The 17,435-nt window shown below is 48.0% G+C and overlaps 1 protein-coding gene across 1 annotated transcript; it reads left to right on the top strand.

The window, feature by feature from the left end:
* Positions 1-15,825: 15,825 nt before the first annotated feature.
* LOC123487477 (ubiquitin thioesterase ZRANB1-like) lies at positions 15,826-17,234 on the top strand. Its single transcript, XM_045218672.1, has 2 exons — positions 15,826-16,036; positions 16,208-17,234. Exon 2 carries the CDS (start codon positions 16,245-16,247, stop codon positions 17,232-17,234), a length of 990 nt encoding a protein of 329 aa, XP_045074607.1. The 5' UTR covers positions 15,826-16,036; positions 16,208-16,244.
* Positions 17,235-17,435: the final 201 nt, after the last annotated feature.

Below are 17,435 nucleotides of genomic sequence, written 5' to 3'. Positions count from 1 at the left end.
TTTGTTATGACGTCAAATTGGGGGGGTGTCACCGAAAAGAAAAATACTTTCAATATAATAATATGCCATTTAGCAGACGCTTTTATCCAGAGCGACTTACAGTCACGTGTGCATACATTTTTACGTATGGGTGGCACCGGGGATCGAACCCACTACCCTGGAGTTACAAGCGCCATGCTTTACCAATTGAGCTACAGAGGACCACAATATGGTCCAGCTGAGACATCATCTCTCAGAGCAGTCATCCCTCAGGGTCTCTATGCCCGATAGGGTCCACCTGAGACATCATCTCTCAGAGCAGTCATCCCTCAGGGTCTCTATGCCCGATAGGGTCCACCTGAGACATCATCTCTCAGAGCAGTCATCCCTCAGGGTCTCTATGCCCGATAGGGTCCACCTGAGACATCATCTCTCAGAGCAGTCATCCCTCAGGGTCACTATGCCCGATAGGGTCCACCTGAGACGTCATCTCTCAGAGCAGTCATCCCTCAGGGTCTCTATGCCCGATAGGGTCCAACTGAGACGTCATCTCTCAGAGCAGTCATCCCTCAGGGTCTCTATGCCCGTAGGTCCACCTGAGACGTCATCTCTCAGAGCAGTCATCCCTCAGGGTCTCTATGCCCGATAGGGTCCACCTGAGACGTCATCTCTCAGAGCAGTCATCCCTCAGGGTCTCTATGCCCGATAGGGTCCACCTGAGACATCATCTCTCAGAGCAGTCATCCCTCAGGGTCTCTATGCCCGATAGGGTCCACCTGAGACATCATCTCTCAGAGCAGTCATCCCTCAGGGTCACTATGCTGCCCCCTACTGGTAGGTCATCTCTCAGTGCATCTACGAGGAGAAGTGGGGATTTCGAAAGGAGTCTTTTAATACTAGAAGTGCTGGAATTCCATAACCACTGGAACCGCGATGACATGATATTTACATTTTTATTATTTCAAATATTAAATAATAAATAATACATTGTAAAATTTAGGATTTTTTGAATAAGTGAAGGTAGCTAACGTTTGCTCGCATTTACATTTACGAAAAACGTAAAGTTCCATACATGGCTGCCTGTAGGTAGAGTTCCATACATGGCTGCCTGTAGGTAGAGTTCCATACATGGCTGCCTGTAGGTAGAGTTCCATACATGGCTGCCTGTAGGTAGAGTTCCATACATGGCTGCCTGTAGGTAGAGTTCCATACATGGCTGCCTGTAGGTAGAGTTCCATACATGGCTGCCTGGAGGTAGAGTTCCATACATGGCTGCCTGGAGGTAGAGTTCCATACATGGCTGCCTGTAGGTAGAGTTCCATACATGGCTGCCTGTAGGTAGAGTTCCATACATGGCTGCCTGTAGGTAAAGTTCCATACATGGCTGCCTGTAGGTAGAGTTCCATACATGGCTGCCTGGAGGTAGAGTTCCATACATGGCTGCCTGTAGGTAGAGTTCCATACATGGCTGCCTGTAGGTAGAGTTCCATACATGGCTGCCTGAGGTAGAGTTCCATACATGGCTGCCTGGAGGTAGAGTTCCATACATGGCTGCCTGGAGGTAGAGTTCCATACATGGCTGCCTGGAGGTAGAGTTCCATACATGGCTGCCTGTAGGTAGAGTTCCATACATGGCTGCCTGTAGGTAGAGTTCCATACATGGCTGCCTGTAGGTAGAGTTCCATACATGGCTGCCTGTAGGTACAGTTCCATACATGGCTGCCTGTAAGTAGAGTTCCATACATGGCTGCCTGTAGGTAGAGTTCCATACATGGCTGCCTGTAGGTACAGTTCCATACATGGCTGCCTGTAGGTAGAGTTCCATACATGGCTGCCTGTAGGTAGAGTTCCATACATGGCTGCCTGTAGGTAGAGTTCCATACATGGCTGCCTGGAGGTAGAGTTCCATACATGGCTGCCTGTAGGTAGAGTTCCATACATGGCTGCCTGTAGGTACAGTTCCATACATGGCTGCCTGTAGGTAGAGTTCCATACATGGCTGCCTGTAGGTAAAGTTCCATACATGGCTGCCTGTAAGTAGAGTTCCATACATGGCTGCCTGTAGGTAGAGTTCCATACATGGCTGCCTGTAGGTAGAGTTCCATACATGGCTGCCTGTAGGTAGAGTTCCATACATGGCTGCCTGTAGGTAGAGTTCCATACATGGCTGCCTGTAGGTAGAGTTCCATACATGGCTGCCTGTAGGTAGAGTTCCATACATGGCTGCCTGGAGGTAGAGTTCCATACATGGCTGCCTGTAGGTAGAGTTCCATACATGGCTGCCTGTAGGTAAAGTTCCATACATGGCTGCCTGTAGGTAGAGTTCCATACATGGCTGCCTGTAGGTAGAGTTCCATACATGGCTGCCTGTAGGTAAAGTTCCATACATGGCTGCCTGTAGGTAGAGTTCCATACATGGCTGCCTGTAGGTAGAGTTCCATACATGGCTGCCTGTAGGTAAAGTTCCATACATGGCTGCCTGTAGGTAGAGTTCCATACATGGCTGCCTGTAGGTAAAGTTCCATACATGGCTGCCTGTAGGTAGAGTTCCATACATGGCTGCCTGGAGGTAGAGTTCCATACATGGCTGCCTGTAGGTAAAGTTCCATACATGGCTGCCTGGAGGTAGAGTTCCATACATGGCTGCCTGTAGGTAGAGTTCCATACATGGCTGCCTGGAGGTAAAGTTCCATACATGGCTGCCTGTAGGTAAAGTTCCATACATGGCTGCCTGTAAGTAGAGTTCCATACATGGCTGCCTGTAAGTAGAGTTCCATACATGGCTGCCTGGAGGTAGAGTTCCATACATGGCTGCCTGTAGGTAGAGTTCCATACATGGCTGCCTGTAGGTAGAGTTCCATACATGGCTGCCTGGAGGTAGAGTTCCATACATGGCTGCCTGTAGGTAGAGTTCCATACATGGCTGCCTGGAGGTAGAGTTCCATACATGGCTGCCTGGAGGTAGAGTTCCATACATGGCTGCCTGGAGGTAATGTTCCATACATGGCTGCCTGTAGGTAGAGTTCCATACATGGCTGCCTGTAGGTAGAGTTCCATACATGGCTGCCTGGAGGTAGAGTTCCATACATGGCTGCCTGGAGGTAAAGTTCCATACATGGCTGCCTGGAGGTAAAGTTCCATACATGGCTGCCTGGAGGTAGAGTTCCATACATGGCTGCCTGTAGGTAGAGTTCCATACATGGCTGCCTGTAGGTACAGTTCCATACATGGCTGCCTGGAGGTAGAGTTCCATACATGGCTGCCTGTAGGTAGAGTTCCATACATGGCTGCCTGTAGGTAGAGTTCCATACATGGCTGCCTGGAGGTAAAGTTCCATACATGGCTGCCTGTAGGTAGAGTTCCATACATGGCTGCCTGTAGGTAGAGTTCCATACATGGCTGCCTGTAGGTAGAGTTCCATACATGGCTGCCTGTAGGTAAAGTTCCATACATGGCTGCCTGGAGGTAGAGTTCCATACATGGCTGCCTGTAGGTAGAGTTCCATACATGGCTGCCTGTAGGTAGAGTTCCATACATGGCTGCCTGTAGGTAGAGTTCCATACATGGCTGCCTGTAGGTAGAGTTCCATACATGGCTGCCTGTAGGTAGAGTTCCATACATGGCTGCCTGGAGGTAGAGTTCCATACATGGCTGCCTGTAGGTAGAGTTCCATACATGGCTGCCTGGAGGTAGAGTTCCATACATGGCTGCCTGGAGGTAAAGTTCCATACATGGCTGCCTGTAGGTAGAGTTCCATACATGGCTGCCTGGAGGTAAAGTTCCATACATGGCTGCCTGTAGGTAGAGTTCCATACATGGCTGCCTGTAGGTAGAGTTCCATACATGGCTGCCTGTAGGTAAAGTTCCATACATGGCTGCCTGTAGGTAGAGTTCCATACATGGCTGCCTGTAGGTAGAGTTCCATACATGGCTGCCTGTAGGTAGAGTTCCATACATGGCTGCCTGTAGGTAGAGTTCCATACATGGCTGCCTGTAGGTAGAGTTCCATACATGGCTGCCTGTAGGTAGAGTTCCATACATGGCTGCCTGTAGGTAGAGTTCCATACATGGCTGCCTGTAGGTAGAGTTCCATACATGGCTGCCTGTAGGTAGAGTTCCATACATGGCTGCCTGTAGGTACAGTTCCATACATGGCTGCCTGTAGGTAGAGTTCCATACATGGCTGCCTGTAGGTAGAGTTCCATACATGGCTGCCTGTAGGTAGAGTTCCATACATGGCTGCCTGGAGGTAAAGTTCCATACATGGCTGCCTGGAGGTAGAGTTCCATACATGGCTGCCTGTAGGTAGAGTTCCATACATGGCTGCCTGTAGGTAGAGTTCCATACATGGCTGCCTGTAGGTAAAGTTCCATACATGGCTGCCTGTAGGTAGAGTTCCATACATGGCTGCCTGTAGGTAGAGTTCCATACATGGCTGCCTGTAGGTAGAGTTCCATACATGGCTGCCTGTAGGTAGAGTTCCATACATGGCTGCCTGTAGGTAGAGTTCCATACATGGCTGCCTGTAGGTAGAGTTCCATACATGGCTGCCTGTAGGTAGAGTTCCATACATGGCTGCCTGTAGGTAGAGTTCCATACATGGCTGCCTGTAGGTAGAGTTCCATACATGGCTGCCTGTAGGTAGAGTTCCATACATGGCTGCCTGTAGGTAGAGTTCCATACATGGCTGCCTGTAGGTAGAGTTCCATACATGGCTGCCTGTAGGTAGAGTTCCATACATGGCTGCCTGTAGGTAGAGTTCCATACATGGCTGCCTGTAGGTAGAGTTCCATACATGGCTGCCTGGAGGTAGAGTTCCATACATGGCTGCCTGTAGGTAGAGTTCCATACATGGCTGCCTGTAGGTAGAGTTCCATACATGGCTGCCTGTAGGTAGAGTTCCATACATGGCTGCCTGTAGGTAGAGTTCCATACATGGCTGCCTGTAGGTAGAGTTCCATACATGGCTGCCTGTAGGTAGAGTTCCATACATGGCTGCCTGTAGGTAGAGTTCCATACATGGCTGCCTGTAGGTAGAGTTCCATACATGGCTGCCTGTAGGTAGAGTTCCATACATGGCTGCCTGTAGGTAGAGTTCCATACATGGCTGCCTGTAGGTAGAGTTCCATACATGGCTGCCTGGAGGTAGAGTTCCATACATGGCTGCCTGTAGGTAGAGTTCCATACATGGCTGCCTGTAGGTAGAGTTCCATACATGGCTGCCTGTAGGTAGAGTTCCATACATGGCTGCCTGTAGGTAAAGTTCCATACATGGCTGCCTGGAGGTAGAGTTCCATACATGGCTGCCTGGAGGTAGAGTTCCATACATGGCTGCCTGTAGGTAGAGTTCCATACATGGCTGCCTGTAGGTAGAGTTCCATACATGGCTGCCTGGAGGTAGAGTTCCATACATGGCTGCCTGTAGGTAGAGTTCCATACATGGCTGCCTGGAGGTAGAGTTCCATACATGGCTGCCTGTAGGTAAAGTTCCATACATGGCTGCCTGTAGGTAAAGTTCCATACATGGCTGCCTGTAGGTAGAGTTCCATACATGGCTGCCTGTAGGTAGAGTTCCATACATGGCTGCCTGTAAGTAGAGTTCCATACATGGCTGCCTGTAAGTAGAGTTCCATACATGGCTGCCTGTAGGTAGAGTTCCATACATGGCTGCCTGTAGGTAGAGTTCCATACATGGCTGCCTGTAGGTAGAGTTCCATACATGGCTGCCTGGAGGTAGAGTTCCATACATGGCTGCCTGTAGGTAGAGTTCCATACATGGCTGCCTGTAGGTAGAGTTCCATACATGGCTGCCTGTAAGTAGAGTTCCATACATGGCTGCCTGTAGGTAGAGTTCCATACATGGCTGCCTGTAGGTAGAGTTCCATACATGGCTGCCTGTAAGTAGAGTTCCATACATGGCTGCCTGGAGGTAAAGTTCCATACATGGCTGCCTGTAAGTAGAGTTCCATACATGGCTGCCTGGAGGTAGAGTTCCATACATGGCTGCCTGTAGGTAGAGTTCCATACATGGCTGCCTGTAGGTAGAGTTCCATACATGGCTGCCTGTAGGTAGAGTTCCATACATGGCTGCCTGGAGGTAGAGTTCCATACATGGCTGCCTGGAGGTAGAGTTCCATACATGGCTGCCTGTAGGTAGAGTTCCATACATGGCTGCCTGTAAGTAGAGTTCCATACATGGCTGCCTGTAGGTAGAGTTCCATACATGGCTGCCTGTAGGTAGAGTTCCATACATGGCTGCCTGTAGGTAGAGTTCCATACATGGCTGCCTGTAGGTAGAGTTCCATACATGGCTGCCTGGAGGTAGAGTTCAAAGACAGCTCACAGTGAGTGAATATAATTTTTTTTTGCCCAACTGAAATGTCCAATCCTTTCGAAATCCCCACTTTTCCTGAGAGATGCACTGAGAGATGACCTACCAGTAGGGGGCAGCATAGTGACCCTGAGGGATGACTGCTCTGAGAGATGATGTCTCAGCTGGACCCTATCGGGCATAGAGACCCTGAGGGATGACTGCTCTGAGAGATGACGTCTCAGCTGGACCCTATCGGGCATAGAGACCCTGAGGGATGACTGCTCTGAGAGATGACGTCTCAGCTGGACCCTATCGGGCATAGAGACCCTGAGGGATGACTGCTCTGAGAGATGATGTCTCAGCTGGACCCTATCGGGCATAGAGACCCTGAGGGATGACTGCTCTGAGAGATGACGTCTCAGCTGGACCCTATCGGAGCATAGAGACCCTGAGGGATGACTGCTCTGAGAGATGACGTCTCAGCTGGACCCTATCGGGCATAGAGACCCTGAGGGATGACTGCTCTGAGAGATGATGTCTCAGTTGGACCCTATTGGGTATAGAGACCCTGAGGGATGACTGCTCTGAGAGATGATATCTCAGTTGGACCCTATTGGGTATAGAGACCCTGAGGGATGACTGCTCTGAGAGATGATGTCTCAGCTGGACCCTATTGGGTATAGAGACCCTGAGGGATGACTGCTCTGAGAGATGATGTCTCAGTTGGACCCTATTGGGTATAGAGACCCTGAGGGATGACTGCTCTGAGAGATGATGTCTCAGCTGGACCCTATTGGGTATAGAGACCCTGAGGGATGCCTGCTCTGAGAGATGATGTCTCAGCTGGACCCTATTGGGTATAGAGACCCTGAGGGATGACTCCTCTGAGAGATGATGTCTCAGTTGGACCCTATTGGGTATAGAGACCCTGAGGGATGACTGCTCTGAGAGATGATGTCTCAGTTGGACCCTATTGGGTATAGAGACCCTGAGGGATGACTCCTCTGAGAGATGATGTCTCAGCTGGACCCTATTGGGTATAGAGACCCTGAGGGATGACTCCTCTGAGAGATGATGTCTCAGCTGGACCCTATTGGGTATAGAGACCCTGAGGGATGACTCCTCTGAGAGATGATGTCTCAGTTGGACCCTATTGGGTATAGAGACCCTGAGGGATGACTCCTCTGAGAGATGATGTCTCAGTTGGACCCTATTGGGTATAGAGACCCTGAGGGATGCAAATGAAAATTATTTTCTCTAATGAAAATGAAGCAAAGGAGAGCAGAACGGCCTTGTCAAGAGGTCTGACCCTTTAGAATATTTAATAATATATGCCATTTAGCAGAAGCTTGCAATTTATGCATCAATCACACCTACAGTGTAACGCCTCGGTCACACTGATAGCGTCGTTCCGTTTTGGTACACCAGAAGTACATTCATTTCCAATGGAACGCTGCGTTTGCCTTGCAGCATTGCGTTGCAGAGGCAGTTGCAGTGCGTTCTGTGTGGTGCATACATTGGATTAATCGAACGTATGCATCAAATTGTATGTGTAGACGGCTTGACAGTAATGGTAGCAGAAGGTCAATGTGGAACTTATGTTGCACACATATCCCAGATGATGCTGTGTACCATTTTGCAATGAAAGCTGTAGGTGTGTTCGAGGCGTTTCATGCATGCATACATTTTACGATAGGATGGTCCTGGGAATTGAACTCACAATCCTGGGTCGTGTTCCCCTTGCTCAGACGTTGCACTGCATCAACCAACGGTTGCGTGCCACGTCACCGACTGTGTGTTGGGCACCAGATTGCTATAACAATCAATCAATCAATTTTATTTTATATAGCCCTTCTTACATCAGCTAATATCTCGAAGTGCTGTACAGAAACCCAGCCTAAAACCCCAAACAGCTAGTAATGCAGGTGTAAAAGCACGGTGGCTAGGAAAAACTCCCTAGAAAGGCGAAAACCTAGGAAGAAACCTAGAGAGGAACCAGGCTATGAGGGGTGGCCAGTCCTCTTCTGGCTGTGCCGGGTGAAGATTATAACAGAACCATGCCAAGATGTTCAAAAATGTTCATAAGTGACAAGCATGGTCAAATAATAATCAGGAATAAATCTCAGTTGGCTTTTCATAGCCGATCATTAAGAGTTGAAAACAGCAGGTCTGGGACAGGTAGGGGTTCCATAACCGCAGGCAGAACAGTTGAAACTGGAATAGCAGCAAGGCCAGGCGGACTGGGGACAGCAAGGAGTCACCACGGCCGGTAGTCCCGACGTATGGTCCTAGGGCTCAGGTCTCTCAGTTGGCTTTTCATAGCCGATCATTAAGAGTTGAAAACAGCAGGTCTGGGACAGGTAGGGGTTTCGTAACCGCAGGCAGAACAGTTGAAACTGGAATAGCAGCAAGGCCAGGCGGACTGGGGACAGCAAGGTGTCATCATGCCCGGTAGTCCTGACGTATGGTCCTAGGGCTCAGGTTCTCAGAGAGAAAGAGAGAACGAGAGAATTAGAGAGAGCATACTTAAATTCACACAGGACACTAGATAAGACAGGAGAAGTACTCCAGGTATAACCAACTAACCCCAGCCCCCCGACACATAAACTACTGCAGCATAAATACTGGAGGCTGAGACAGGAGCGGTCCGGGAGACACTGTGGCCCCATCCGAAGAAACCCCGGACAGGGCCAAACAGGAAGGATATAACCCCACCCACTCTGCCAAAGCACAGCCCCCGCACCACTAGAGGGATATCCTCAACCACCAACTTACAATCCTGAGACAAGGCCGAGTATAGCCCACAGAGGTCTCCACCACAGCACAAACCAAGGGGGGGCGCCAACCCAGACAGGAAGATCACGTCAGTAACTCAACCCACTCAAGTGACGCACCCCTCCCAGGGACGGCATGAAAGAGCACCAGCAAGCCAGTGACTCAGCCCCTGCAACAGGGTTAGAGGCAGAGAACCCCAGTGGAGAGGGGAACCGGCCCGGCAGAGACAGCAAGGGCTGTTCGTTATTCCAGAGCCTTTCCGTTCACCTTCACACTCCTGGGCCAGACTACACTCAATCATATGACCTACTGAAGAGATAAGTCTTCAGTAAAGACTTAAAGGTTGAGACCGAGTCTGCGTCTCTCACATGGGTAGGCAGACTGTTCCATAAAAATGGAGATCTATAGGAGAAAGCCCTGCCTCCCGCTGTTTGCTTAGAAATTCTAGGGACAATTAGGAGGCCTGCGTCTTGCGACCGTAGCGTACGTATTGGTATGTACGGCAGGACCAACTCGGAAAGATAGGTAGGAGCAAGCCCATGTAACGCTTTATAGGTTAACAGTAAAACCTTGAAATCAGCCCTTGCCTTAACAGGAAGCCAGTGTAGGGAAGCTAGCACTGGAGTAATATGATCAAATTTCTTGGTTCTAGTCAGGATTCTAGCAGCCGTATTTAGCACTAACTGAAGTTTATTTAGTGCTTTATCCGGGTAGCCGGAAAATAGAGCATTGCAGTAGTCTAACCTAGAAGTAACAAATGCATGGATTAATTTTTCTGCATCATTTTTGGACAGAAAATTTCTAATTTTTGCAATGTTACGTAGATGGAAAAAAGCTGTCCTTGAAACAGTCTTGATATGTTCGCAAAAGAGAGATCAGGGTCAAGAGTAACGCCGAGGTCCTTCACAGTTTTATTTGAGACGACTTTACAACCATCAAGGTGAATTGTCAGATTTAACAGAAGATCTCTTTGTTTCTTGGGACCTAGAACAAGCATCTCTGTTTTGTCCGAGTTTAAAAGTAAAAAGTTTTCAGCCATCCACTTCCTTATGTCTGAAACACAGGCTTCTAGCGAGGGCAATTTTGGGGCTTCACCATGTTTCATTGAAATGTACAGCTGTGTGTCATCCGCATAGCAGTGAAAGTTAACATTATGTTTTCGAATAACATCCCCGAGAGGTAAAATATATAGTGAAAACAATAGTGGTCCTAAAACGGAACCTTGAGGAACACCGAAATGTACAGTTGATTTGTCGGAGGACAGACCATTTACAGAGACAAACTGATATCTTTCCGACAGGTAAGATCTAAACCAGGCCAGAACTTGTCCGTGTAGACCAATTTGGGTTTCCAGTCTCTCCAAAAGAATGTGGTGATCGATGGTGTCAAAGGCAGCACTAAGGTCTAGTAGCACGAGGACAGATGCAGAGCCTCGGTCTGACGCCATTAAAAGGTCATTTACCACCTTCACAAGTGCAGTCTCAGTGCTATGATGGGGTCTAAAACCAGACTGAAGCATTTCGTATACATTGTTTGTCTTCAGAAAGGCAGTGAGTTGCTGCGCAACAGCTTTTTCAAAAAATTTTTGAGAGGAATGGAAGATTCGATATAGGCCGATAGTTTTTATATTTTCCGGGTCAAGGTTTGGCTTTTTCAAGAGAGGCTTTATCACTGCCACTTTTAGTGAGTTTGGTACACATCCGGTGGATAGAGAGCTGTTTATTATGTTCAACATAGGAGGGCCAAGCACAGGAAGCAGCTCCTTCAGCAGTTTAGTAGGAATAGGATCCAGTATGCAGCTTGAAGGTTTAGAGGCCATGATTATTTTCATCATTGTGTCAGGAGATATAGTACTAAAACACTTAAGTGTCTCTCCCGATCCCAGGCCCTCGCAGAGCTGTGCAGATCCAGGACAGCTAAGCCCTGGAGGAATACGCAGATTCAAAGAGGAGTCCGTAATTTGCTTTCTAATGGTCATGATCTTTTCCTCAAAGAAGTTCATGAATTTATTACTGCTGAAGTGAAAGCCATCCTCTCTTGGGGAATGCTGCTTTTTAGTTAGCTTTGCAACAGTATCAAAAAGAAATTTTGGATTATTCTTATTTTCCTCGATTAAGTTGGAAAAGTAGGATGATCGAGCAGCAGTGAGGGCTCTTCGGTACTGCACGGTACTGTCTTTCCAAGCTAGTCGGAAGACTTCCAGTTTGGTGTGGCGCCATTTCCGTTCCAATTTCCTGGAAGCTTGCTTCAAAGCTCGGGTATTTTCTGTATACCAGGGAGCTAGTATAACAGGTTTAAGCTGATAGCTAAAATACCTATCCAGGTGCTGTAAGATCTGGCATGCGTTCAGCAACGCCTGGGCAGAAGAACACACCCTTTGTGTTGCAGTGCCACGCTCTACCAACTGAACCATAATGCTGTCAGTAATGAAGCCCTGTGTCTCAATAGTCTATTAGTGGCTTCCTCCCCTCATCTCCTTTTCTTGATCAAAACAGGTGAAGGGAAAGTACGCGAAACGTCAGACTATTGAGGTACACCCCTAATGTGTAGTCAATAGACTGATCACCTCTCGATCACACCACTCCAACGTTCAGCTGCACACATCAACTCAATCACACCACTCCAACGTTCAGCTGCACACATCAACTCAATCACACCACTCCAACGTTCAGCTGCACACATCAACTCAATCACACCACTCCAACGTTCAGCTGCACACATCAACTCAATCACACCACTCCAACGTTCAGCTGCACACATCAACTCAATCACACCACTCCAACGTTCAGCTGCACACATCAACTCAATCACACCACTCCAACGTTCAGCTGCACACATCAACTCAATCACACCACTCCAACGTTCAGCTGCACACATCAACTCAATCACACCACTCCAACGTTCAGCTGCACACATCAACTCAATCACACCACTCCAACGTTCAGCTGCACACATCAAATGGGACTAAAAGAATGACAGAAGTACAAAAACAGTCTTTACAAAACATCAGATCTGGATCTTAAGTTCAAAGTTTGTGTAAAAGAAAAAGGAATCTGACACAACGGCATCAATGTCCTGGGGCGTGTATTCACTAGAGATCAAACCGAACCAAACGGAATGAAACCGGGACGGACCTACCAGAATTTGACCTACCTGAATAGAAACTCTCGTTTTCATTGCAAAACATTTACCGTTTGGAGTGAACGGCTTCTGTTGCAAAACGTTTTGCTACAGTGTGACTAATAAACACACCCCTTGGACCCCAGTCCTGTTGTAGGTAGGTACTGTCCAATAGGAACAATCTATAGTCAATGGTCAAATTCCTATCCGACTACATTGCAGACGCTTTCCAGATCTCACAACGCCTGGATAGGTTTGTAAAATATCCGCTTTCCAGATCTTACAGCGCCTGGATAGATATGCCAAATATCAGCTGATTAGGGACCAGATCTTACAGCGCCTGGATAGATATGCCAAATATCAGCTGATTAGGGACCAGATCTTACAGCGCCTGGATAGATATGCCAAATATCAGCTCACCAGTGACCACATCAAATACTGTAAAACAGCAATCTGATGCCCGACTGCACAGTCGATGACGTGGCACACAACCATTGGTTGATGCAATGCAACGCCTGCACATCCATTTGGGCAGGAACTCGACCACCACTTCCTTCTAAACCAGCCAATCAGAGCTCTGCCCCATTCTTGGAGCATGCAGGTCCCTAGTCTAGCCAGGTGGACCCTATTTTGCATAGAGACCCCTGTGAGCTATCCCAGATAGACAGTCCAGCTCCTGGTCAGGACGACCCCCCTGTGAGCTATCCCAGATAGACAGTCCAGCTCCTGGTCAGGACGACCCCCTGTGAGCTATCCCAGATAGACAGTCCAGCTCCTGGTCAGGACGACCCCCTGTGAGCTATCCCAGATAGACAGTCCAGCTCCTGGTCAGGACGATCCCTGTGAGCTATCCCAGATAGACAGCCCAGCTCCTGGTCAGGACGACCCCCTGTGAGCTATCCCAGATAGACAGTCCAGCTCCTGGTCAGGACGACCCCTGTGAGCTATCCCAGATAGACAGCCCAGCTCCTGGTCAGGACGACCCCTGTGAGCTATCCCAGATAGACAGTCCAGCTCCTGGTCAGGACGACCCCTGTGAGCTATCCCAGATAGACAGCCCAGCTCCTGGTCAGGACGACCCCTTGTGAGCTATCCCAGATAGACAGCCCAGCTCCTGGTCAGGACGACCCTTTTAACAAGGCACACCTGTTAATTGAAATGCATTCCAGGTGACTACCTCGTGAAACTGGTTGAGAGAATGTCAAGAGTGTTCAAAGCTGTCGTCAAGGCCAAAGGGTGGCTATTTGAAGAATATCAAATATAAAATATATTTTGATTTGTTTAACACTTTTTTTGGTTACTACATGATTCCATATGTGTTATTTCATAGTTTTGATGTCTTCGCTATTATTCTACAATGTAGAAAATAGAACAATTAAGAAAAACCCTTGAATGAGTAGGTGTGTCCAAACTTTTGACTGGTACTGTATATATTATTTATTAGCTAACCCCACCTGCCCTGAATGACGGGTCGCCACTTGGGCAGATGTGCATTTTGAAGAGGCACAGTGACTCTTTTAGAAAAACGTTTACTTGCAAGAATATTGACATTTCCCAGAGAGGAAGAGGCAAAGTTTGAGGATTTATCTGCCCGTGTGAGTTAAGCCTTTTTTTGTATGGCGGTCTATAAAAGAGTGTCGAATTACCTGAGGCTTATTTGATCTAATATTCGTTTTGTAAGGTTTAGGCTGCACGTGACATTCTGGCAACTTTGAGAAAAACGTAGGGGGTTTTCTCATTTGAGAAAAAAGACCGTCCACCGTCCTCTCTCCTCTGTGACCCGGGAACCGATAAGTGGTTGAGTGGTCAAGGAGTGTGTCAGCTCGATGGTAGACAAATGGAAGAGTGTCCTCCCGTCCTCGATAGCCACCTTTCATCGAGGATACTCACGTGTAACCAGCAGGAGGTGAGCAAATCGAATTGATAAAAGGCCTTAGTTGTGCCTGTTGTTGTTTTTTTTTACAGACAGACAGGGGCACACTCCAACACTCAGACATAATTTACTAACGCAGTATTTGTATTTAGTGAGTCCGCCAGATCAGAGGCAGTAGGGATGACAACGTTATATTGATAGGTGTGTGAATTGGACCATATTTTCTGTCCTGCCTGAGCATTCGAAATGTAACAAGTATTTTTGTGTGTCAGGGAAAATGTATGGGAGTAGAAAGTACATATTTTCTTTAGGAATGTAGTGGAGTAAAAGTAAAAGTTGTAAAAAATATGAATAATAAAGTAAATTACAGATACACTGTACACAATTACAGATCAATCTTCTTCTTCATCTCTGTCTGACTACAACCAAAAAAGGTGTATTGCCGCCACCTACTGGGTGGGGTGAAAACTGAAACACTTTAACGCAGAATAAAATGAGGACTGGGGGAAAGGTGAAAAAAAACATACTCATAATATCTATGTACTACTCCTTCAGTCAGATTAAAATGTATTTCCCCTCGATCTCCGTCGCCGCCAATAAAATCACAGGCGATGTTTTTTATGGATAGGCGTTCGGAGAGGAGAGACCCTTCTGAGCTTCTCATCCAATGGGTTTTGAGGAGGAACCTTCTCTTCTCACCCCCGTCTCGAAACCCATTGGATGACAAAACTAGATGTCCCGCCCCTCTGACCTTCTCCTCCAATGGGGTTTTGAGTAGGAGGCGTGGAGAGAGGACACGAGGAGTCAGCAAATGAGATTCTCCATCGAGTCTTTTCGGAGAGCCGTTCATTTGGCTCATAAACGGCTCTTTGTTCATAAGGCCTAGTGCTTTAAAAAAAATGTAGCTACCGAAAACAGTGGAGAAAAAAAAAAGCACATCTCTAATGTAAAGCCAAAAAAAGTTTCCTGACATCATATGTCAGATCGTGAGATATGACTTCAAATACATTTTATCTGACCAAATTATTAGATGTCCTGCAAAAAAATGAAGGAAGAAATTAAACGCACTGCAAAACTGGAGCTAAATAAACAGCAGTAACAGTATGCAAATCAGGGAGCCATATGAACGGCTCTTTCACAGATGCGAGTCAGTTCCCGACGTTCACCAAAAAGATCCGTTCAAAAAAGAACCGATCGTTGGCGAACTATTCACCACTAACCATGGAGTCCGGGGATTGACAACATGATATAAAGAGCGAAGCGGAAGGGGGCTTTACACTATAACGGTCCCTTTTTTGTACATTTATTTTTCATTTTCCAGAGTGTACCGTGGGGTAAAGAAAAACAATGTGAGAGAAAAGGGTTTGAAATCCACTGGAAGAACCGACTAGGAAGGTTCGATAGAACGAAGAGGAGGCGGGACTGGGCAGCTCGACCGACTCAGGTTTGTTGTGGTTCTGGACCAGGGAGGAAAAGTACACAGGGAAATATAAGATTAATCAATTAGTTAGTTAGTTAGCTAGCTAGCTAATGACCGATTGATAGATGATAAAGACAATGTTCTTCATTATTGAGTACAATAGGATTACCTAGCTAGTAGCTAACGTTAGCTAATATTAAGAGTTGATAGATTGGCAAATAGGCAAAGCTAGCTAGCAGGCTAGCCGTTAGCTAACTAGCAAGAGTAGCTAACTTCGAATAATATCCTTTTAAAAACTGGACGTTGGGGATATTTCAATATTTCACCCCGACACAGACGGTAAAAAACATGGCTGTCCGTTTCAAACCCCAACAGGTGGTGCCTCCATAACAAAAGCGAACTAGTTAGCATTTCGATCTAGCTAACGTCGATGAACGCTGGATAGCTGGCTTGGGGGGGGTTTGAGATGCTTGCCAATGTACAATGTTTACTCAAGGAACTCAACTCTGTGGTGGGCCCCGTAGCTACTAGGTAGCTAGCTAGCATTTCATGAGTTGTGAGTGTACAAAACATTAAATTGTTCTCATTAAGCTTAAAAAAAAAAAAAAAACACGGAATGAAATGCGGATAAAAGTGTCGTCTTTCCAAACACTTCTATTCTCTCGTTGTCTGTTCAGCTAAGGGTTTACCCTAACCCATTTTTAATGTATCATTTTTTTCCCTAAAGGAGCCCTTACATTTCTTTCCTTTCTACCTGATCCACGATGACGGAGGTGGGAGTGAAGTGGGCCTGCGACTACTGCACCTATGAGAACTGGCCGTCCGCTGTTAAGTGCACCATGTGCCGTGCACAGCGTCCCATCAGCCCCATCATCACAGAGGAGCCCTACAATAGCAGCCTTAGTCTGGAGCCTGACTGTGGGTGGCAGGACCCTCCGAGCACCGAGGCAAACTGTGGTAGCCTCCTGATCTGCCCAGACTCCAGTGCCAGGCCCCGTGTCAAGCCCCTCAACATGGCTGACACTAGCTCCAAGTGGTCCTGTCAGATGTGCACCTACCTGAACTGGCCCCGCGCCATCCGCTGTACCCAGTGTCTGTGTCAGTGCCTGCAGAGGACCCCCTGCAGCCCCACAGAGGCCCCCCAGACATCAGGCTCCAACGCGGGCTACCGCCCGGCCCCGGCCCCATCTCCTCCCCCCATGGACCCCTGTACAGAGGAGTACAACGACCGGAACAGACTCAACACCCGAGGAGGTGGCGGCGGCGGAGGCTGTGGCGGCAGCAGTAGCACCGGGCAGCACTGGACTTGCACGGCCTGTACTTACCAGAACTGTCCCAAGACCAGGAAGTGCATCGTCTGCGACCACCCCCAGCCTCAACCTAACAACCAGGAGGCTATTCCTATAGAGCTGGCTGGGCAGTCCGAGGAGGCTCCCTCCTCCATATCCTCAATCATCAACGAACAGGAAAGAGACAGGGCCAGATGGAGAGGGAGTGGAGGGAGCTGCAGTGGGGGGCTGAGCAGGGGACAGAATGGGGGGCTGGGACAGAGGATGACCTCTCCACCCACCTCCAAGAGGGAGGCGGAGGTAAAGATGGACTTCCAGAGGATTGAGCTGGCGGCCGGGGCGATGAGCAGCAGACCGGAGCAGCATCACCATCCGGAGAAGATCGACTTCAAGAAGATGAAGCAGATTAAGAACAGGATGAGGAAAAGTGACTGGCTGTTCCTCAATGCTTGTGCAGGTGAGTGACTGGTTATTATAGGATAGGAGTTAGTTAGGAGGCCTTTTATGTACAGTAACACTGTCTGTGAATGGACATTACACAGAAACAAGATCGGGAGAAAATGTATGGAACACTCTCGTTCCTGGCCAAGCTGTAGTAGTTACCCTGGTTGTCACTAACTGGCCAAGCTGTAGTAGTTACCCTGGTTGTCACTAACTGGCCAAGCT

Source organism: Coregonus clupeaformis, unplaced genomic scaffold, assembly GCF_020615455.1.
Source record: "Coregonus clupeaformis isolate EN_2021a unplaced genomic scaffold, ASM2061545v1 scaf1717, whole genome shotgun sequence".
Classification (NCBI taxonomy): Eukaryota; Metazoa; Chordata; class Actinopteri; order Salmoniformes; family Salmonidae; genus Coregonus; species Coregonus clupeaformis.
Note: the sequence above shows the minus strand (reverse complement) of the source record. Positions and strands in the feature narration are given on the sequence as shown.